We start from the raw sequence: 24,001 nt of genomic DNA on the forward strand, positions 1-24,001 counted from the left end.
AGCTAACCGCAATCAATTTAAGCTTATGACTATGTATGCTAACCGGAGTGCTCATTAGGCAGCATTCACTACAACAGAGTGTTACGTGGTGTTATATGACATGAGCTGTCACACTAGTCACTCACACGGTCTGAGGCGATGTTATGTAGTGATTTCCGACTGACACTCACAACGCAGCCTCACCTCGTTGCGGCGTTTGCTTTATTACCTTTTTCAACTTAAACGTAAACAGTTCCTTGTCGAAGACGCCCAATACTTTTAGTAGGGAGCTTTAACCCATGACGACGACGGCAGCGAGAACGTCACCAAACAAGAGGTTTAATGAGCAAACCAATGGCTGTGCACGTGCATTAAAACTCTTTGTATATCTCTTTGCCGTCCTCTGCAAAACAACATGAAATGACCAAATTCTGCGTCGTCTACTGAACGTGGACGACGGCTAATTTTTCGTATTTCCATTTGGAATTGAACTATGTCATTGCATATTTAGCCTGAGCACGGTTTTAGAGCCATTGGCGCGCCGAACAGATCTAGACAATCGCGAATTTTGCTGGTAAAATATAAATTCGTTTTCTACTAGGCGTCGTCGCCGTCGTTGCTTAAGCTCCCTAATTACGGCACACGTGGACGTTTCACAAACTGAGCTTCCTAAAATATGGACGTGGCTCTCCTTCCTCTCACCCACGCAGTAGGCTGACATTGCGTAACGAGCCAAAAAATTCTTCAAGATTTTACCAGACCGACTACATTGAAGAATTCATCTTTATTGACTCACATTTCACAATGACAATATAAAGTCGGTTTTACAACCTGAACAACACCTCATGGCCTTTCACTGCTAACAGTTTACAAACCCTATGATTTAATTAGCTATGACACGAGAGCAGCTACAAGCTGAAATAGTTGCACTGGATATTACAAGCGGGAACACTTTGAATTCAGTGTAGGTGATTCTGCATTTAATTATCTTTATTTCATGTAATTTTGCAACATAAATCATGAAAGACAAAGACCAGGTCTTTGATTCTTGTATGCAGTCTCCTTTAATTTTCAATGTGAGAATAAATTACAGCTTTCAGTCGTTGTAATTGTAACTGCAAGGCAGTCATAACTTCTTACTGAGATCTCCCTTAAAAAATACATTTTCTTTTTTTTTAATTCCTAGTAGTAATAACTAAAAGAAATGACGGAGAAAATGAGATTTGATCATAGCAACAAAGATGACCCAATCCAGTGCAACTCTCCAGATAGTTTACTGCAACTGCAAGCACGTTTATCTTTTTTTACATTTAGACAACATGATATAGCAACACTATATGTCGATATTATTATTCACAATTACAGAAGCGACAAGATCGCAGAGATACAAATTAGGGGAAAGAAAAATGCAATGTGCGCATTATAATTGGCAGAAATCTCTCATAGTTTTCTTTCTTTTTATAGTTTTGCTTCAAGGATTCATTTGCCTCTGCCAGGGGGTAAATTATTCAAGTGAAACAAACACATAAATCACATCTCCTCTTAATCCTATAGATTATTAGATTCTGCAACAATTTCTTCTTTTTTTTTTTACATTGATGATTTCATTACAATGCACAACTTTTGCTGGCAAAAACCTAGACGTTCCCTTGCGATAAAAGGTGGCCCAACCTTCCCTTTGATTAAGTGTAAGTGGAATGTCACAAATTCTGTCTTAGGGGTAAGATCTACAATAACTTGTTGGCGGATGGAGCAATGACAACAATGATGGGTGCACCTAAGAGTCGTATGCCGTCCAATGAGAACCACAACTTATATCGCAATGTATAAAATATAAACACTAAAACTTTGCTCTCAGGGATAGGGAGAGTAGGAGGGGGGGAGTGGGGTTAAAGAAGTTTAGTTCCAGATTTTCAAGAAACTGTCCCAACTTCCAGTGGCCACAGCCATGCCATCTTCAGTGACACCCAGACAACTGACGCGGTTGTCATGCCCAGCGAGAACGCCTGCACGTTCTCCTTTCAGTGTGTCCCACACATTGCAGTTGAAATCGTCGTAACCTGCCAGTAGCAGACGGCCACTCTTTGAGAATGCAACAGAGGTGATTCCACAGATAATGTTGTCATGGGCGTAAACCATGAGCTCCTATAGCAAATGTGAACCAATCAAAAATGCTTTAGTTGACATAGGAAAAACAAGTGCAGAAATCAATAAAAGCCTGGTCAGACAGTAATGTCAACCAGATTTTCAACTGAAGTCCCAAACTGACGGTAGGTCTGATACCAACTTGGAAGACTTCTTTATACATACAGAAAAATGGCTCACAATGTTAACTCTCCTTAATTGATAACCTTAAGCTGTTTTAAGATTTCTAAAGCTCACCTGATCAGCACGGATGTCAAACAGTCTACAGGTAGCATCATCTGACCCTGTTGCAAATGCATTTCCATTGGGGAAATACTGGAATGAATCAAACAAAATAAAAATGAGTGACCAAAAAAGAGGTTTCTGCCTGATTTGCCAATTTTACAATTTACCATGTGAAGCTGAAATGATTAAAACAGCTTGAAACTTACTGCTACTGCATTGATATCTGATTCATGTCCAGTAAATGTTTGTTTACACATGCCATCTGGTATGCTCCACAGCTGAAATATAAAAAGACAAACACAATATGTCATCTAACAACTCTATGACAGACCGGTCAGCACTTACTCAATTTAGCAGTCTTTACTAGGAAAGACAACTCATACTTTCCTGACCATTTTTGAAATATTTCTTATAAATCAAAAGCTGGCTGTATCCTAAGCACCCGATTGAATGAGCAGGTCTGCTATTTTCAGGCTTCCATCAATTTAAAGGTAATTTTGTGCATGTCCAAAATAACTCAAACTAGTGTGACTGAGCCCCTTAAATGTGGCACTAAATGGACCACATTTAGCAGGATGGGAAACATGTCTCTGAAGCTTAACTTGCTCCTCAAAACAAGAAACTGTCAACTTTATTTCAAAAGATTTTATTTCACCAGGGCCTAAAAGTGTAACATAGTAAGCAGATCTGCAAATTTGTCTAAGTTTAGGGTACACATCAAAAGTCAATACCTTCGCCGAAGCATCACAAGCTCCTGATACAAAAGACCTGTTGTCTGGACATAATGATAAACTCATCACATCACCAGTGTGACCACTAAATGCAGTGGTCTGTTGTCCAGTTTCAATGTCCCATAGTGCACTGAAACAAAGGAAAGGTCGTGTAAACATTAATACCCTCCTTACAACATACACTTACTTTTATTTACATTGGGAGAACTTGATCCTTGAACATCAGTCATGACCATACGTTTAGGAAGCGGGAATACTTCTTTCCCATAACTTGCCATCTGACATATCATAAAAAGGTGCTGAAGGTAGGAAATGGAAAAGCAATGCTTTATAATAACAACATACCATGTCATATCTCCTGAACTGGTGAGAATTTGATTGTCATCTGTGAAGCGACAACATGACAGGTAACCTGTTGACAGGAAAAAATTACACACAAACATTAAACAATTTACCAATTTAGTGACAAACTGGCATTTGGTAAGAATCCATATGAAGCATTGTACAGGAAGTGAGAATGTGACAAACTGATGGGCCACAGGCCATTGGCTTACACTTAATCAATTTGCAAATTGAACGAAACATGTAAATAAGGTTACGGTATCTGACAATATAAATTAAATTGAACAAGAAACAGGCTTGCTGGAAATTAACTGGCATAAAAATAACTACCAATCCATGAGGAGGTCAGTGAATCTTACTTGTTCCTGCATGTGTATTGTATTCTTGGGTACAACTCATAACATTTTCTCCTCATGTAACAGGCATGCAATGCTTCAAATTACATATGCTGTAATTGGAGGCTTGAGGAAATATGGCATTCTGTAATTTGGCTTTCTCCATTTAAGTTTGGGTCAGGGGTTTTAATAACGTTTTCAGCAGGAGGGAAACTGATTTTCACAGGTGCTCAAAGCTTTTTAAACTGAACCTCTTTGTGAGAAAAACTCTCCTCCAGATAATCACATCAGGTGGACAAGATCATCCCCACAGCTGGTCAATTTGTCAGGGCCAGGCCTTTACTGAAACCCATGTTGGTTGCTCCAAGAGTAAGTCTTTACTTTACAATTGTACACTTTTGATGTAAACATACCTGTATGGCCTGGTAACTCTCGGCTAACTCTTACATTTCCTTCCCTTGTTTTTAAACTGTAAATTGAACAGATGTTGTCCAAGCCCCCTGGAGACCAAAAAAGTCAAACGTTAAACATGAAAACATGAAAACATGACAGACTCCACTTATACCAAGCAAATTGTGTGCAAAGACGTAAGGAGACTTTGACAAGTTAATTGTGCAGAAACCAAACATATAGTTCATCACTGAACCACAATTACCATTACTGATTGCAATTAATGCCCTCACAGAAACAATACATTTTAGTTACTGTTATGATGCATCAACTTACCACATGCGACATAGTTTCCCGAGGGAGCATATGCACAAGTCATTACCCAGCTGGATCGTAGAGGTATCGCATGAACCTGTGCAAATACAAGGAAAATGTTGAGGGAATAACATCCTTAGTTCATGAACATTTATCAGTCTAGATCCATTTCATAAGCATCCTGTTTCGAAACCAGAAAGATTGTTACCTTGTTTGTTGTATATGAATCCCAAACAATAAGCTTTCCATCTTGTGAAGCACTTACTAAATTCCTAAAAGAAGAGTAAAATGATTAGAACTTCGGCATCCATACTTGAAAATTGTTGCGCAACTCAGCAAGAAGCTAGAGTACAACTTATAATGATATGCCACAACCTTATACTTATGATACTTGATGATTCAATGGACGAATGGCACAGAAATTAACCGGCATTAATAGCACACCTACCTTGAATCATTGCCCCAGTGCATTGCATAAATTTTTGCCAAGTGACCACGAAGTGTTCTTCTTGTTCTCATTTGTATTCTACCAACTGGTTCGATATTATGTGTTACCTAAGAGAAGAACACAATTCCAAGAATGTTCCTGACAACAGTACAACAAATTTAAGACTTTTTATAAGGGCAAGATCAAACCTCAAAACAAAAGCAACAGCACACAAAAATGCAAGCGCAGTCTTTATATAAGGATGTTAGAACTACAATTAGAAACATGAACTTGGTAAAGAAACCAAATACTTGAACTTATTTTCAGGAAACTTGATTTTTACTCCATAGTTTAAAGAAATGTCATTGCCCGAATTCAAAATTTTGACATCATTATTCACGATGAAATAAACTAGAGGCTGCTATTTGCGTCAACATAAACGGTCTTCCAGAGACTTCAAATGACTTCACAGAAATTCTTGAGGATACCAGGGAGTTATAACATCTGACCCAGTTATATTTATGAAATAACATACTTGGCTCAATGATGTGTCACAAACGGCTTTTCTTGCATCCTGCAATGTAAGAGAAACAGCTTTCATTAATGAGAATGTACAGTGCATTTCTATATTGTTTTAAACAAGTAAACTGATTTTCTTTTTGCCCAAAGATGTCTGCATAGGCCTCTCCACATCTTCTGGTTTCTAGTAGCCTCCAGATTGTTGCTCACAGCAGCAGGTTGATGTACACAACCTACTAAGATGGAAATAAGATTTTCTTGTTCTTAATTTCAGCCTCCTTGTTTCAAATTACCAGCAGCACTATTAGGTTTCCCTTTATTCTGGTTCACCCGATGGGTAGCCACCAATGGGGTCCTTGCTAGAGACAGAAGAGGTGGAGGAGGCAGAGATGGGACTGGACATGTACTTTTCTCATTTCCATAAACACACAAGGCCAATATCGCATGTATTTATTGAGATCAAGAGGCAATGGGACAAAAATCTGCCATGTATAAATCATGATCACACAAGGTAATACTCTGCTACCATAAGACTTCCCTCATCTTTGCAGATACAGCCATTTCTCGCTATGTGCTACCATTACTAATGTCCCAGAAAAATCGCCATTCATATATATCTTTCCATTTGAAAAATAATTTGCGAGATTAAACTCCTAAAGATGCAAGTTGCTGGTGTCTTGTGTAGTGTTGATTAGGTGAGATGTCGAGGGTACAAAATTATCAGATCATATCTTAAGAAAATGTATCCTTCTGCCATTAGTGCCAGCCACTCTTCATTTTGTAGGAAATCTGTGGCATTGTACATTCTGTACAGTACTATAGAAAAACCACTGGAATTTTCCAAACAGTTCTTTTGGTGAATGGTGGCAGCTAAGCAAATCAATGATCTCCTAGAGGGACTTTCAAGTTGTAGAAAAGATTGAATGTTCTGAAGTTGTGGCTAAATTTTCAATAAATCAGCTACAGAAAATTATTCCTTTGAAATATGAACCAAACATTCAAAACCAATCTGTTATGAGGAAGATAGCAACCATTTTTAAGGGGAACACTTCTGCCACTTTGACTGGAAAGGAAGGTAATTCAAATTCATATAACTACATGGGAGCCATCACAATTTTGTTAATCAAGTCTCTCACTTCATAGCTTTATCAAATTTTTCTGTTGCTGTTACCACCACAGTGACCAACAGTCACTAGAACTTGCTAGAATGCAACTAATGAAACAACAATTGTCACTTTTGTGTTTCCAAACAATAAACAGTCGACTCTATGAGAAGGCTAAACCCCTGCTTTCAGTTCAAGCTGTTTAGCATGGAGTGTTTAGGCCAAGTACATGTACACAAAAGTGTTGCACATAACAATGGACAGTTTATAGTCCCCTTAGAAAAGACTAAACTCATCAAATACTGAGGAAATGGTTTCACAGGCAGCACCTGAAAAAACTTAGTGAAGTTAACAAATCCTTTCAAAACCAGGGTGAAATTACTGACTACATACCCATGCCTAAAAGTGCATGGTTGTTTTTCTTTGATTTTCCCTCAGCTTGTTAGAGTTGTATGCAAGGTTTTTTTTTTGCTTGTGCAGTAAATAGAGAGAGCTTTATCAAATTAGACTAAATGGCTTGAAAATCAGGCCTAATGGTTACCATTAGCCAGAGGATGTTTCAATTTTGAACAGAGTTTTGTTTTCTGGTCAAAAAAGGACTATGCAATTAACTCGTTAGACTAGTAAAGATTGAATGTTGTATGGTCCTTCAAGAATACAAAGATTAAGCATGTGCACAAAATCAATTTTGAGAGGTAACAGTATCAGTACATGTGTCCCCAACCAGGAATGTAGGATGCATATTACACTTTCAATATCTAGTCAAGAATCGTGTTCCAACCATCATGGCAACTGAAACTTCCCTACCGATTTGTTTACAGACAATGAGCGACTTTTCCCTGTGTAAACACTAATTGAAACTTGCGATCAGGGTTGATTTTTGGGGATCTCAAAACGAAATTTTAACAAAATACTTCCTTCTCTAAGTCAGCATTAGAAATATCTGTTAACAGGAAATGACATCTGTAGCTCTTAATAATATAAGGCATCGAGAGTGCAACGACACAAATCTACGAAGTCGAAACGGTGTATACTCAATCTGATACAATAACAGAAGACAAATTGTCAGATTTACACGTTTCAAGCTATAATCTTGCCGAAGAGCCTTCCAGAAGAAATGAAGTCTTCATTTGCTAGTTTCCATGGCTTATTCAAGTCGATCTCAACCCGAGGACCAACGGCGAACTATGAACAATCGTCTGAATCGTGCTGTAGCTTCACCAGATGTCTCCGAATAGGAACGCTAAGATAAAAGGCAAACGAAAGATGGCAATACGACGAACAAAAACTATGCCATGACAAATATGATCAGAAACTTTAAGGACACACCTAAAGTCACTTAAAGAGAAGAAACGTACCATAAGCCCCACCATACATCGGTAGCCATAGATGCTGACGTTTACCTTCGCAAAGAAAAACTTTCTTCCTAGCGACCTAACAGACTTTCTGGTTACTCATCTTTGAATATAATTGTTCTAGGATTACTGATACGAGAGATACTACTCGAAAAAGGAAGCAGAAAAACGCCAAAACTTCATCACAGCAACACAAAGCTTCCGTTTCTGACCAGACCACGAAACACAAAGAGAACAGGCTTTCAATTTCGAACCTTGGACTATGAATAAAATCAGAAAACCGCATTTCATTCACTGCTTACGCGAAAACATTAGATATTCCGCACCGCTCCTAGATGAATTGTAGCACGAACTACTCCAACGAAAGGAAAATGTCGCAAAAATTATGGCCCTGTAAAACGAAATCTACAGCCACCAAGATGGAAACTACAGTAGCACCTTGATGTAGTTAACTTTAAGATGAAAGAACACATTTCCAAACTGTTCACAATTCGTTCCGTATGAAAGCAAGTCACAATACAGAAGATTTTCCTGGCATTATTTTTCGAGACTATTTTTTAGATTTTTTTTTAATGATCTCGCTCGTGTGAATCTGAGCTATGACGGTGCTAACTAGCGATGGCCGAACAAGAACACTCGATCACAAAATACAACTAGCTTAACTCCTCTCTCCGTTGAATCGATACAAGATAGTCCAATTGCGACTTCCAAACACAACGACTTATTCTTTGGGTGTCATATTTTCCTTACTTGGAAGCGGCCTTTGCCAAAATGAATACAATATTCTTCGAGAATATTGAAATGCTCTCTTCCAACATCTGCTGAGCACTATAAACACAAATAGCGAAAAAAATTGCCTCCCCCATCTCTGCTTCTGGACATAAAATCAAGGGCAGAAAGACGACATGAGAAGGCATATGACGGTAAAAAAAAATCGTCGCTTCGCAATAAAATACCGCTTGAATTTTACATTATTGTGCGACAATGCTGAAAACACTGTCAGAGATCGCGTGGCACTCCGCCGCGATAAACTAATGGCGACCTCCACCAAATGACGAGCGAATTTCGCGATCACCAACAACAAAACGCCATTGATAGGGCGCATCCGACTTCAGATATGGGCAAAACCGATGTAAAATTCGCATGTGCTCTTTTTGTTCGTGTAGATCGCTGTTGTACAGCTCTTAGCAGCGTAAATACCACCGTTTTTCGAAAGCGATCATGTCATCGTTTCGTTCGGTGGTTCTCTCTCCCACTCGTCGGTGGGTTGGTTGTTATGGAGTAATAATACAAATACTCACCCTGATCTGGGCTTTGAGTACTTCTGCTTCTTGCCTAAGACTTTCGAGGTCGCCAGCGCCATGGCTCTGGCTTTGCTGCATTCTGAATTGGTTTTTTGTTGAAACTTGCGCCGCCGAAAGTTACAAGGCAAATGGCCACAGTCGAAGGCAAACGCCTGTCGCCTCTTCCAATCCTTCCAAACGCCGCTAATATAACAATAAAACAGCCCCTGGAAACTGCATGAACTGCTTAACCAGTGTGCACAACTCTCTGTCGTCGCAAACTTCGTTTATAACATGTAGGAGAAGCGCTCGCTACAATCGTTGGGAGTGGTTCCCTTTCCGTGGATTGCAAACGAAGGCGGCGACCCTGAAAAGCTGTGGCGTCCCTCCCATATATAAAGCGCGACCGCGATGAGTCATGGACAGCTAGAATCTCATTATTCAAATTTCTTTTCTTTATCTTTTCGTTTTTTTTTTTGTGAAAGAAATTGGGAAAATTCCATACCCCAAATGCAGCAGCTCTTAAAAAGGAGAATACTAAAACAAATAGTTCATTTAACGATTTTAATTACACAATTTAGATAGCTATTGCCGGTAGCAGAAGGAGAAAGCAAGCCTCTGGGACCAGACCAGGGTTATGTGGATTGTTTTAGGAGTCTCATTTCATTTCTATTTTTCTTCTCCTTTATTGTTCCAGTTTTTTTTTATCTTTTTTATTTATTTCTTCTTATTTATCGCATTATGAATATAAGTATTTTAGTTAGGCCAAGTTAAATAAAATTAGATCTACAAATATTCCGGCGCTATTTATTAGTTTTTCGCGGTGGCTTTGTCTTTCCCAGAGTGTAAAACTATTAAAACCAGGAAAATTATTTGTAGCGCGAGGGGACAAAGTGACAGACTTGCAAATCAAGTGTGATGCACGCTGGGACTTGAAAACATGCGTGTTCTAGCGGGAATTTAAAGCAACTTTGTCTAGGGCTTGCCACAAGTTGCTCGAGATTTCCTAAGAAGTTGCCCGAAATTTCTCAAAAACCTGCTCTAAAGTTGCTCAGTCAAAAGTTGCTTTTTGTAACGAAAGTTGCTCAAAAGTTGCTAAAAAAACCAAAACCTTTTTTGTTTCTCTCTTCTTTTATTTGGTCTGATGCAAAAATGTGTAATCTGTACAGCAAAAGTAACATTTCTAGGCATTTTTGTGCAATTTTGCGTTGTAACCAGCGTCGTTAAATAAATTTGTTCACAGTACGTATGAGTAAATACTATGCATCAATATCAAATTTAAAAAAAATTATGTAAATTTTGAAAAAAATTAAAAAAATTAAAAAAATTTTCAAAAAATTTAAAAAAATCAAAGAAATTCACAAATTGTCTACTGAAACATTGTAAAATATGGAAGCATGGCCAATTAAAGTACTAAATGCTGCTCCGATATCGAGAGCCGAATGCAAAAATTGCTCAGAATGCAAAAACTTGCTTGAAACAAAAAAAGTTGCTCGAAATAAGAAAAGTTGCCAAAAAGTTACTGAGCAACTTGTGGCAAGCCCTAACTTTCTCCCTATCCTTGCTTCCTTTAAATGGGGAAGGGCTTTTCTACAAAAAGACTGTTAGCCTACCGTATTTAATCAGACGAGTGGTCAAACAGAAAGGAATGAGCGATGGAGCCCACCGGTCCAACCAAAAAAAGGACTGCTAATGCCAGAGTCTTTTATTTTCGCACTTCACGATATGAAGAAAAAATTGCCCGGAGGAAATTAAGATTTGCACTAAATGCTTTGACCAAGTTGTCGAATAGTCCGTGTCATCTGCAAGCCGGTGCATGCTAATAAACGAAGCAGAAAATGACCGTTTGGTAAAAAGACGTTTCATGAATAGGCTGTGGTCTCGATCCTTCGCGACCGTTCGGGTCAAAGTCATGCAAACCTGAAGGCAAGCAAAGCTGCTTCACACGGACATACATTCCTTTTCCATTGTTTGCCATATTTTTACTTGAAGCAATCAGCGCCTAGTTATTATATACGCTGCACCAATCACAGCGTAGCTTGCCGTCTTGGTCAGTCTCTTTCCCGGGAAAACCCTGAGTGCCCTTTGATTGGTTTACATATTTGGTGCGGACCTCAACCTCGTCCTCAGGGCCTTCTCCTCGACGATTTTCAAAAGGGGATGCGGACCTCTGCAAGGAAATGAAAGCGGTATTTCAAGAACACAATGTATGAATGTATGTCAGTTTGAAGCAGCCGCGTGGGGACTGGGAACTTCGCGTCACTTCGCCCAGAGGCCCGCCCAGAGCGGCTGCGAAGGAGATCAGATACCCGGCTGTATTCCACTTATGCTAATCTCAGTTATTTTCGGGTTTTCAAGGGTTTTTTCTTCTAGTGGCATTCGACTCTAGACAGCTGTGTTCGAAGGTTTGAGGTGTTAAACTGAAATAAAAGTTATTCATCTGTTGGGCTGGAGGTTGGCCGTGATACTTTTCCAACGATTGGGAGCTAGTTGGAGTGGTATTTTAATTTTAAAAAGAGTTGGACGGAAAAGTGGGTAACAGGTGATAGAAAAACTCCAGAGGGTACTCTGCGCAGTTTGTTTTCTTTCTTCTTTATTTTATTTATTCTGCCTGCTCGAAACTCGAAGACATATCTTTCTAGTGACATAAAACATACGCTTTCTACCCCGTCCTGGAAGTATTTCTCACGTTTCCTCATTCCAGTCAGGCGAGAAAGTGATTAAGTACCGGTATTCCCCCTTACCAGCCTGCAGGTAACGACAAACTAGTCCCCGCTTGTCTTGTATGGCTCGCTACCTTCGGAGGGCTCATTACTTTCGAGGGGTCGCTACTTTCGGAAGTTTACAGTATTTTGTATCGGTAACTAATGCAGAATAGGATTGTCACATTTTTCAATTATATCCTTACCTTACTTGAAGTTAAAATTTTGTACCCGACTCGAAATATGCCCAAGGAGGGGAGGGGACATAGGAGGTACCTGTGGGAGGTTGGCGTGCCGCGGTGGCGCCTCAGCAAAAAGGCGGGAAATTTTGTCGCCAAAACTTACGGTCAAGGTCGCAGGTCGCGCAAGGAAAACAACGAAGGAAAAACGACTCGCCAACGACGTCGTCAACTAAAAAATTGCCTGCAAGTAGTCAAAGATTGTTTATATTAATCTTGAAGATGCAGACCTCTGATTTAAATTCTCCAGTCATTCCTCGACACCTACTTACACAGCATCAGCAGTGTTCACCAGGGATTGATCAGCTCATTCATAAAGCAGGTAAACATGGTCCGAAAATTTAGTGAAAAAATCGGCCATAGATCACTTTGCTCGTGGCTCTCGCTTGCCAACTTGAAGCGATACTCCAAAACCTACTCTAAAAGGTGAAAATTCTATTCGGTCATTGACTACGAGTTCATCGCTAGAGCATTTTCCTTTCTTAGTAGTAAAAGGAGCTGAGAACTGATAACCTCAAGTAACTTTTTTTTTGAGACGACAGCATTTCAAAACACCTCAAGCATTTACAAAATGAGAACCGTGTTTTCAGGGATTAAAAGATTATCTGAGATAATCTTATGGTAGACAATCCACATTTCTCATGTGCAAATTTTATAGGTTACAATGAGTTTCAGATGTTTACCGTGGGGTTTAATAAGACAAAAAAACTCACGGTATAAAATGGGACAAGACTAAATATTGCAATATTTTCAATATTTCCTAAGCTTAAATTTATTTTGAATTTTTCCTCGAAACAGAATTTGAAAATTCAGAACAAGTGAGACTAATCGAAACAGAAAAGCAACGATATGCAGGTTAGTATAAATGCGTTAAATTCTTACGTACATTTTATTGGAAATTGGCAAACTTTCCACCTTTTCAGGAGTTGTAGGTAAATTCTGTTCCCAATAAGTTTACTGTATAAGACAAGAACAGCAATTTTCCCAAAGACAAAAAGAAGAAAGGCGTTTTTGTGTGGACATATTTTCGGAAAAGGCTCATTATCGAAAGTAATTTGTCTCAAAAACGTCATATTTTGAAGGAGTTGATTGCTACGTTTGGAAACTTACTTGCGTACAGGAATCATACTACCTCATACCACATGGTAAAACTCTCTAAACTACAAAACTTGTTATACTGTAACGACAAATTAATAAGTTCTCTCTCGCTCTCTCTCTCTCTCCTTAAGCTTAAATAGTAAAGTTTTGACTTACTTTTAAAATTTAGCTCTTCTGAGACAGTTGGAAGAGAAAACTCGTCTAACGGAAGAGCTAGGAAAGTGCACAACACAACTTGATGAGGAAGCTAAACAGTTACACAAACAGTTTACACAAAACAGGGAGATATGCGAAAGGTAATGAGTTTACATCTCAATTTTTACAAAATACTCCTAACCTTATCTCGACGAATTCGGTGCCGATGGTGGGTTTCCGTTTGGGCTTTCCAAGGTATTTTTTACCAACTACTTTAACTTATTAACCAAGAAGAAGGTCTTTAGGGGAAAATCTAAGACCGAAACTTTGCCGTATGGACAGAGCGATAGCGAGGTCAATGCAAGCGGTACCCTTTCTGTCAAAATGGTACACAAAAGGGTAAGGGGTTCTCATTCATTCCATCAACATCATGTCACATGAAAAAAAATGAGAAATAAGATATCACTGAATAAGATGAGTGCCGGGTACAAGATTCTTTATCTATTCTAAAGAAACCGATGAAACACTCAGCTTGTGCATCATGTGACTATAACACATGGTAACGAAGTCTTACTTCCAAATGCTGTCTAATAGAAGAAATGTTATTAATATATTGGCCAAATAGGTTAATATAGCCGAATTCTCTCACTTCACCTATAGTTTGAAGCGAACGAACAGTGTTCTCCAAGAACATGAAGAAGCTTTACAGAAAAAGAAAGAAATGGTGCTTGCAAAACTGCAGCAAGTCAGGCAAGAGTTGGAAATTTCATCTCTTCTGAATACATCTAGAATTTCCTTATCTGACTGTCAACATTTAGTGCATTTTTAAACTGACATCAATGAAAAGTTATTGGACTAGATAGTGCAAGTATTAAAATAATTAACATGTAATACTTGATTTATTTTTTAGGTTGGAACACCAAACTGTTCTTGCAAAGTACGAAGCAATATGGGACATGTACAAGAAGCAGTATGAAAATAAGGCAAATGCAAAAGAACTGACAAAGATAAAGAAGCATGCAATGCAAAGCAAAGAAGAATGTAAGCAGTTGTCCAACCAGTAATTACTTGCAGTGATTACAGAGATGTTACAAGATTCACCTGACAGGCAACATTCATTTCTCCTTGATAAATGTAGATAGAAACATTCTTATTCTTAACATTACTAGCTATTAAAGTGGTACTATGACGAAAATCGCATCTTTCCTATCTAAGCCGTTTTAAAACATAAACAAGTAGTCTGTATGAGAAGGAAAATGTGGTTTACTATTTTCAAATATCTCTTTTCGTTCCAGAGATATTCAAGGCTTTTCTGGCCACCTTTAGCATTCCTTTCTGATATTTGCTAATGGTACCTCATATGCATGATCCAGCAAGTATGTAAATGTTAGCTAGAGTTTGTGGCCTCGTTTAATGTTTTCCGAGCTGCAAATCACTAACATATTGAAATCAAGTGGGTGGGGACTGGAGAAGAGTAAGTTGCCATGGGAACAGAGTTTTTTATAGTCGTAGGTGTGTTTCATGTATAACTATTAGCCTACCAAGTTTCAATGGTCTGTGCTGTAAATTGACTGAGTTAGCTTTATTTATATACTTGATATAATATTGGGTTGAGTGTATGACGTCATCAGTCATCTCATTTGCATATTTTACAGATTTTTTTAAACTTAATTATCTCCGGAACTAATGCAGATATTTGCAAACGGTAAATGGAGTTTTTATTCTTTCATGGAATTCTATGTGATGCACCTAAAAACTCAAGGGGTAAAAATTTGATCATAGTACCACTTTAAAGGAATTTGTTAAGGTTTTAGTATTTGATCTGTTGTTTTCTGTACTGAATTTTCTGAATTTTCTTCATGAGAGTTGCAATGTTAAGGTTCGTTACTAAAGGAATATCTAACCTCTTTTTCCTTATTCATTTCATTTTGCCCTTCTTAGTGGAGACAATGAAATTCAAGGTTCTGGAACTTGAGACTGGCATTTCAAGTATGGAAAAAGAGAAGAACATTGAAGGTACTCAAGATGCCAGAGAGTGTGTAATAAGTTCAGAGAAAATCTGAATAGCAGCCTGTAACAACTAATGACTTGGAGAGTGTTTGAATTTCTAGTGAAAACAAATAATAATGTAAGAACAGACTAAGACAGGAAATGGTTAATCAGCATAGGAAAATCAAACAAATTCATATTTGAAAGAAATCTTACAATGATATTTAATTTATTGTTTCAGAATCAGCTGAGAAGGGAATAACATCAGCAATTCCAGTCATTGTCAAGATGTATCCAATATATTAATTTAAGTACACTTGTACATTGCACTAAAGATCAAAACTTGTTAGCAATAGTAATCTGACAAACGAAAGAACTAAAACTTTCTAAACAGTACTTCAACTTTTCAATAAACAAGAGAGAATCAGGGAATTTATCAATGAATATTTATTATAACCTCAGTCAGTGGGACAGTCAGAGTAACTGGAAAAAAATCCCTGAATGATCCTGATGTAAGTGTTGTCAGTAGTGATTCTGATATATATATGATGGACTACCTTTCTCCTAAGGGATGCAGTAATAATCCTAGCAGCTTAATGCAATAGAAACTGGAATAGAAACAGAGCCACATCAAAGTTATAACTACAGCCTTCATTTAATAAGTTGTCTGAAAGGCCCTTAGCTACCAGGCGACATTCCTTGACAACTTGAAGGGCTGAGCTAAATCTTGAAACAAGAAAGACTGAAGACTGTCTTCAACAGATAGCTACCAAAATAAAGAACTCAACGGAAGAGCGGGCAAGAACATCTTCATCTAGGGAATGCCAAAGCAGCAAATCCCAACCTAATGGTATTACATATTTCATAGCCATAGCAAAAAAAAAAATTAATTGCCTCCATTCAGTTAAACTCAATAGTTCTATTAGCGCTCAGCAACTTCTCAAGGGACCAAATGTTTGAAAACAATACAAGAATCACTTCTGAAAGTGCACTGCCCAACCACGGTTATAATTTTGTCTTACTTTGAAACAAAGACCTTTTTGTTCAGCTGCCATTTAACAATAAATACTCCCATGGATTGGTTATGGTTCAACTTTTAATTCTAGACTCATGCTAGACTTTTACTTAAGATTCTCCATGATGGGTGTATCATTGTTTTCAAATGATACATTCTAGCAGTGTGCTCCTACTTGTATCTATCTTAGTTTATCTTGCCAATTGGCCCTTTTGTCAAAATACGACTCGCTAGCTCTAACCTCATTGCAGGAAGGGGCCCTTTAAAACAGAGGACAAATGAAACTAAACACCATTTTCAACAGATCTACTTCCAAGCACTCCACTTCAGTCTTTTCATACTCCAGTGAGAGCAACACTGCAGCTGGCAAGTCCACAGGTAGACAACAGGTCCTTGATGCAAAGTCAAAGGGATGGAGGTATGGAAGTTGAGTCATGTGAATGCAGAAATGTGACCAACCAGCAACAGGATTCTGCACCACCAGATACACTTCACTCTGAACATTTACCAGATACATCAGATCAACAGAGCAGATGTTTTACACAAGACCAAACAAGTGTTGCCCAGGATGAAGGGCGCATTCATTTACACCTTCAAAATACAAATGAGTCACTGGAAAAAAGTGGGTGCTGTAAGTTTAGGTTCCTCTGTTATGAGGAAAGATATAAATATTATAACAAGCAAAAGTATCGACAACCAGGCATTCATGTCCTCTTTCATTGTTATTCTTTATAACTGTGTGTTTGAACCATGATTGTTTATGTGCATGTGTGTGAGGGAGAAGAGAGTGGGACACAGAAAACTGGGAAAGAGGGGCCTACACTACCTATCTTGCAGTCTCTGTTGTTTCCACAAGGCAAAGTAATTTAAGCTCTGTTAGTAGAGCGCGGTGGCCTCATGGTTAGTGCACTCGTCTCCGGATCGAGCGGTCCGGGTTCAAGCCCTGGCCGGGGACATTGTGTTGTGTTCTTGGGCAAGACACTTTACTCTCACAGTGCCTCTCTCCACCCAGGTGTATAAATGGGTACCGGCGAACTTAATGCCGGGGGTAACCCTGCGATGGACTAGCATCCCATCCAGTGGGGAGTAGAAATACTCCTAGTCACTTCATGCTACAGAAACCGGGTTAAGAACCTCATCGACTTAAACTTGCTGCCAAATTTTGCAATTGCACAAACAGTCTTGCCACTACAAGCTTGGGGGTGGGGAGCAAGAAAGTTTAACACATGAGGCAAGAGAGGGAGGGTATGAAAGAAAGAAAACAGAAATAGACGTTTTTAATTTGGGCAGTTTGTTGCCCCATTTCAGATGATGTGATAATACCCTTGAAAATTCTTGCTTTCAAATTTTCAAATAGTTGCATGTATATGAATAAATAATCTTCAGATGCACAAAAGAACAATTCTCTAGGGAATATCATATAGCTAGTCTGTAATGGGAAAACAAGCTGCCCAAGCTAAAAAGGCCTATTGGCAGAAAAAAATTAATTTCAAAAAATCTTCTTCAATTAAATCTATTATTTAATAATCAAAATATATGTGTCAGGGGAGAAGGTACCAGAAGACTCAATGTCCACTCTCATGTTTATTTTACCCATTAAACCATGATCTGAAAGTCCTACATGAACTTGCAACAGCATAGTACCTGAAAACAACTGATTTAATGTAGTTTGCATTTAACAAGGTGTATCAAGAAACAAAAAAAGGCTATAGTAAATGAGATGTTATTTGTTCCCACAGCTGCAACCAGAAGTCCATGCAACATCACATCACATCTTAATGAGGAAGAAACAGTCTTCCCCTCGACACCAACATCATTAGGCCATCAAAACTCTGGTTTTACTCCAAGCTCTGAAGTGATCAACAGTCCATTTAATTTTGAGATGCATTCAGACATGATCCAGCAGTTAAACAAGTCACCTGGTGATGGTTTTCTCTTTCAAAGCCGGCCAATGTTTGACCACAATTCTGTGGATAAAGAGAAGGAACAGGTCAGGTGCTTCAAGCAGCGTGTTAGGCAGAGGAGCAATGATATTTTCACTTGATTGAATTTCACTGATACATTGCAACTTAATCTAACCAAGGCCACCTGACACAATTTCCAACAAATTATCCAAAATGACCATAAATCTGTTACTTTTGTAATGAACAGCTTGATTACATGGATAATTTGTTGGAAAACTATTGTTAACCTTCATGATTTTTATTTGCTAATTGTGGAAAATTTTGTCGGGTGGCCTTGGTTGGAGTAGTCGCACTGTAAGATATGAAGCACAGTATTAAATTCCCAAGGAGCCTTAACAGTAGTATAACTCTTCTATGTAAAATTATTTCTATTTCAAAGTTGTTGAAACAAATTGAGCAAAATATTTCTAAATTTATGTGTAATATGATAGAAAATCAAAAAGAGTAAAGTCCTGAAGATCAACACAGTCACAGATACTCCCATTATGCTGGAAGGTGAAGCGCTGGATGAGGTGGAGAGCTTCACTTACCTAGGCAGCATCGTAGGTAACACCGGGGGGACAGAAGCTGATGTAAGAGCTCACATGGGCAAGGTGAGAGCAGCTTTCCAACAGCTGAAGAATGTCTGGAGATCATCACTTCTCGGCACCAGCACTAAAATCAGGATCTTTAACACCATCGTGAAGCCTGTATTGCTCTATGGAGCTGAAACCTGGAGAACCACTGTCACCACTATGAAAAGAATCCAGACTTTCATTAACACCTGCCTCAGAAGGATTCTTAAGATACGCTGGCCAGACATCATCAGCAAACAAGATCTGTGGAAAAGAATGAGACAGCAGCCTATAGAAGTTGACATCTTTCAAAGACGCTGGAAGTGGATTGGCCACAACCTTCAGAAGTCCTCATCTAACATCACAAGGCAAGCCCTCACTTGGAACCCTCAGGGGAAAAGGAAGAGGGGCCGACCAAGAAACTTGTGGCACTGTGACCTAGAGGCAGACATGAGGAGAAATGGCTACATGTGGGGAGAACTACGACGACTGGCCCAGGACCGTGATCACTGGAGGGTGCTTATTGGTGGCCTTTGCCCCAGACGGGGCTACAGGCAATGATGATGATGATGATGACGACGACAGAAAATTGACAAACTGGAAACTCTTCAAAAACACTGACCCCTGCAGGTCTGCTGACCTTCACTACAGACTGGCAGGGATTGGGAAGGCTATGCGCCATGTGCAAATGGTGCATACACCTATGAAATGACGCATTATGAAAGTACCTACCGGGCCTGCAATGTGCCCTAGCTGCGAAACAGCTGGTAAAATATGCACTATTTTTGGAAAGGATTTTCATTTGTGAAATTTTCAGTGTAATGACAAATAAACAAACAGGAAATCACAATGCCTTTTCTCTTTTATGGATGTTATAAAAGCGTTCATTTTGTTTTCCTCCCCAGAGCCCTTACTCGGACTGTGCTTTCTGTTTTTGATGATAGAATCATGATTTGAATGTTTTCCACACTATAATTAGCCAAATACAGTCGAACCTCCCGTAAGCGACCACCCTAAATGTCAAGCCTAGGTGGTCCCTTATGAGAGGTGGTTGCTTAGGAGAGTTTAGACCATATTGAATTGAAATTTTTCCTCACTAGAATGTGGTAACTGCAGAGACTTACCCCATGCACCAATGGTGATGCAATGTTTTATTCATGTGAAAAGTCAATTTTGAGAAAAAAATCTGGTTCTCCATTGAGAAACTTCCGTCTCTTGTGCTTCTTAGGAATATGAGAAAGTTACAACACCTTACTATCTAATTTCCTCTCTATTATCTGTCAAGTGGTCGCTTACGGGAGGTTACAAACAAAAGAAAATTTCAAACATTTAGCTCTGAAAGTGGTCGCAGTTGCTTACGAGAGGTGGTCGCTTACAAGAGGTTCCCAATGTAGTGATTTGACTGGGAAACTTTTGATATTTTGGAAAACTGGTCGCCGAGGAGAGGTGGTTACAACCGGAGGTTCGACTGTAATACGCTTCCAAAATCGAAATTTCCAAAATTGGAAAAGACTCAGAGATTGTCTCCGTTTTGCATTATCAATGCTGAGCCTGCCACAACGAATTGTGATCCTAAAAACAATGATCAAAACAAAGCTTCCCAAGCGAAACAAAAAACTTTTCGTTAACATTTCATTAACTATTAGAGAGCTACAGGTGTGGTATGTATACTGTACAGTTCATACATAGCTCAAGTTTTAAATTGTAAAATAATGTAACTTTACTTGTCACTCAAAATCTAAAACTGAGCATGTCTCAGTGATGTTGATGTCAGAGTTGGTGTGTTAAGTTTAATTAGTTCCAGTTCAGAATGTATAGTTTAACCTCAATGAAAGGTTATATAATTTGTGTTAGCTATATTCTGTGACTGTACACTTAAACCTAGCTTGAAGTCCAGTAAAAAGTATAAAACAACAGCAATCAAGAATTACGTATTGTTTGTCAAAATTTTTTTATGGTCCATCTATTTACCCTAATGGCCCAAACTTTTTAAAAATGGCCCACAACTTTCCAGTGCCATGGGCCATAGGCTCATTGGCCCGTTTGACCTTCCCAATCCCTGTGCCAGGTCTGTGGACTACCTAGGGACCAGTCCACAGACTACCCCCATGGACCCCCTTAACAGATCAACCCCAAAAAAGAATAAAAATAATAAATAAATACTTCAGTTACGAGTTCTCCAACAGATTACTCATGTTGGTGAAATTTTGATTGTTACATTGTGCAAATGTAACAGACTTAGGCCAGGTTGAGCCCTGAATGGAAGGTAAAAACTTTCCCTCTTTTTGCCATCAGCATCTCCTTGTGCTAAAAACAGCCTTTAGGCAATTGTTTTTTTTGGGCGGGGGGGGGGGGGGGGGGGCATCAAAAACCCAAGTCTGTTACATTTGCACAGTGTAACACTAGAAATTTCACCGACATGATAAAATGTATAAGACAAGCCATAAGTGAAATCTTCATTTATTATTTTTACACTACTTTGGGGTGGTCCATAGAGGGGGTCTGTAGGGGTAGTAAATGGACCAGTTGCTAGAGTAGTCTGCAGACTGGGAGTCAGTGCTTTTGGGTTACACCTTCAAACATCCCCTATTAATACACCCTTTGCATAAATGGTGCCTAAATTTGAATAACAATACTTTGCACATCCTTAGCCGCATACTTATGTTTCCAGACAAAGGATTTTTCACATGACTCAGACTGTGGGGCTTAAGATGTATAAGAATTGTTATTCAAATTTAGGCACCTTTTTATGCAAAGGGTCTATTAAAAGTATGTATGTATATTATACACTGGTAGGCAAAATAAAAATGACAAAAGAATGAATAACAGGGAGGGTCTTCACAGTAATGAGTAACCTGGAAGTTATAAAATAAGTGCGACAACTGTTGTCCACCATTCAATGGGTATGTTCTTTTTTGACGAATTTCAGGCAAATACAGAGAATGCACCATTCTTATTCAACATGCAAGAGACAAGAAATAATCCAGGACATACTGGTTAGTTACACGTTTTGTTTTAAATACTATCAGTATCAAATGTTGACCATGATTCAAACTTACTGTGTAATATTGCAACAGCATTCATTCTCAGCAAGCAGGATTTATCATAACTGTTAATAGCTGATTCTAATAGGTGGGGATAAGGTGCTCTGTGCCAGTGGCAAAACTTCTGGTGAAAGGTGTTATTGTTGCACTAAGTAGACAAGGGCAAACCCTATCACCAAACACACTGAGCTGCAATGAAACTAAATATGTACATCAAGAGGCATCACACAAAATTTGCCGCAAACATGACGGTCATGTGTAGACCAATACAATGTACATGCTTTTGCACTGCAGGCCATTGTTAAGCCTTTCCTGCTAAAATTTACATTTAATTAGGGTTCAGAAGTTTCAAGGATTTTACTTGATGTAAATCCAGGAGTAAAATTTAAATTATTTTGCAAGCAAATTTGAGATTGGAACTCTGTTCTGTCAAGGCAGCATCTAGGAAAAAAGTGCTCTAAAAGTCCTAAACTATGTTTGTTGGTTTGTCTGCTAACACCTAGACATCGGCATGACAAGATCAAAAATTTGAGAAAAAAAATAAATAAATAAAGCAACATTCCAGCCAGAATTATAATTCCAATGAAGATGTGTACTTCCAAATTATCTCTGCATTCTTTTATGTTTATCTTTGAACTAAATCAACTCAAGTTTTATTTTTAAAAATTCTTCATTAAAAAGAATCCCATAAAAACCACGCAATGGATTATGCAACTTTGTAAGGAATTTTGAGGCCTCTTATATTAATATATCTGAAGAGGTCAGTGGGGGATTATATAAAGAGAGAGTTGTGAAGATATCAGCTTTCCCCTAGATAAATTCCTTGGACAAGTGCGTTTTCCTTTCGTCAATTTATTATGTGTTCTCAAAGCTTGAAATTTCTAGAAAGAGGAATGGAAGGAGAGATTTAATTTGGAGGCAATAAACTTAGTGCATTGTGGGGAAAAAGAGGCAAGTGCATGAATGCAAATTAAACTTTATATTGAGGCGGGAGCTCAGTTTTCTTTCATTAAAAATAAACAAAAAAAAATTCTGGAGGGTTTATGCAAACTGTGTATATGTGGCAATGGCTTGTCACATGCTCCAGTCAAATGGGATTGAATTTTGAGTTGGGTCAGACATAGGGTAGAGAAAATCAAAGATTCTTGTCTGAAATAGGAAAAGGGTTTCAAGAAACTCGCTGCACACCCCTGCCCAATTTTTCTGGGAGTGCCCTCACCCCTAGGCCCAGCTGTCTTTCTGTCATGTAACGCTACCCTGTAAAATGATTTATGGCAGATCAGTTTATCTTGGATGGCAGTGTCTGCTCAAACCATAACAACATGGAATAAACCTAGCAGACATAGTGGTGGGGGGGGGGGGGGAATTAATCCAAAAACCATCCCAAGGCAAGAGTGTGGATATTTCCTGGAAAAACACATTCTGAGCCTCATATTAAAGTTGTTTAGTCAAGGAGGAAGTCACTGGATAACCCTCCTTACTATCAAATGATAAAGCTTTTTAGCAATAACCTTGGATGTTATTGAGAGCTGTCTTTTCATGCCTTCTTCACTGGGACAGGTGGTGAATTTCATTTGGCTGGAAAAACAACAAACCTCTTTGGACCACCAGTATCTGGAGAAAGTAGCAATGGTGGAGGGTTCTTTGGAACAAGCATGTCACCTGCATTGAATGGCTGTTCCATCTTTGGAGATGCTACACCTAATCAACAAACACCAGGATCTGATGAGTTCAGCTTTTCCTTTGGTGCTACATCTCCCAACACAAAATCAAACAGATCTGCTGCATTTAGCTTGTTTTAGAACTGGGACATCGATGAGAAGGAAAGAAATAAGGCTTCCACCTTATCATCAATTTGCAGATTGTTTTAGTGTGCACTGATAAAAAAAATGTTTGAAGTTTGGCTTGTGAGCAACCTTCACGCCCTCTTGATGCTTTAGAACAGATAAGGTGTTCTGTTAACCTACAAAATGATTTGGTATGCATTTATTTCAAGTCATTCACTTTTAGTTAATTTAATAATCTAGTGAATGGTATAAAATGTACAGGAAATTGGGGGAGGAGTGGGAGGAGGGGGAGGAGGGGGTGTAAACCTGGAAAACTGCTGGACAG

General features: G+C 38.7%; 2 protein-coding genes across 2 annotated transcripts; one reads left to right on the top strand and one right to left on the bottom strand.

Annotated features, from left to right (window-relative positions):
- Window positions 1-744: 744 nt before the first annotated feature.
- Window positions 745-9,527, bottom strand: LOC145482198 (guanine nucleotide-binding protein G(I)/G(S)/G(T) subunit beta-1). Its single transcript, XM_081460817.1, has 11 exons — window positions 9,168-9,527; window positions 5,425-5,463; window positions 4,911-5,017; window positions 4,671-4,734; window positions 4,484-4,559; window positions 4,171-4,257; window positions 3,426-3,492; window positions 3,081-3,210; window positions 2,556-2,627; window positions 2,362-2,439; window positions 745-2,124 (listed from the first exon to the last, which is right to left on the bottom strand). Exons 1-11 carry the CDS (start codon window positions 9,246-9,248, stop codon window positions 1,879-1,881), a joined length of 1,047 nt encoding a protein of 348 aa, XP_081316943.1. The 5' UTR covers window positions 9,249-9,527; the 3' UTR covers window positions 745-1,878.
- Window positions 9,528-11,938: 2,411 nt separating this feature from the next.
- LOC145482541 (uncharacterized) lies at window positions 11,939-23,821 on the top strand. Its single transcript, XM_081461135.1, has 12 exons — window positions 11,939-12,412; window positions 12,889-12,945; window positions 13,358-13,484; window positions 13,984-14,073; window positions 14,234-14,364; window positions 15,265-15,339; window positions 15,554-15,602; window positions 16,026-16,266; window positions 16,658-16,953; window positions 17,996-18,317; window positions 21,775-21,841; window positions 23,417-23,821. Exons 1-12 carry the CDS (start codon window positions 12,313-12,315, stop codon window positions 23,689-23,691), a joined length of 1,830 nt encoding a protein of 609 aa, XP_081317261.1. The 5' UTR covers window positions 11,939-12,312; the 3' UTR covers window positions 23,692-23,821.
- The last annotated feature ends 180 nt before the right edge of the window (window positions 23,822-24,001 follow it).

Source organism: Orbicella franksi, chromosome 3 (genome assembly GCF_964199315.1).
Source record: "Orbicella franksi chromosome 3, jaOrbFran1.1, whole genome shotgun sequence".
In the NCBI taxonomy this organism is placed as follows: Eukaryota; Metazoa; Cnidaria; class Anthozoa; order Scleractinia; family Merulinidae; genus Orbicella; species Orbicella franksi.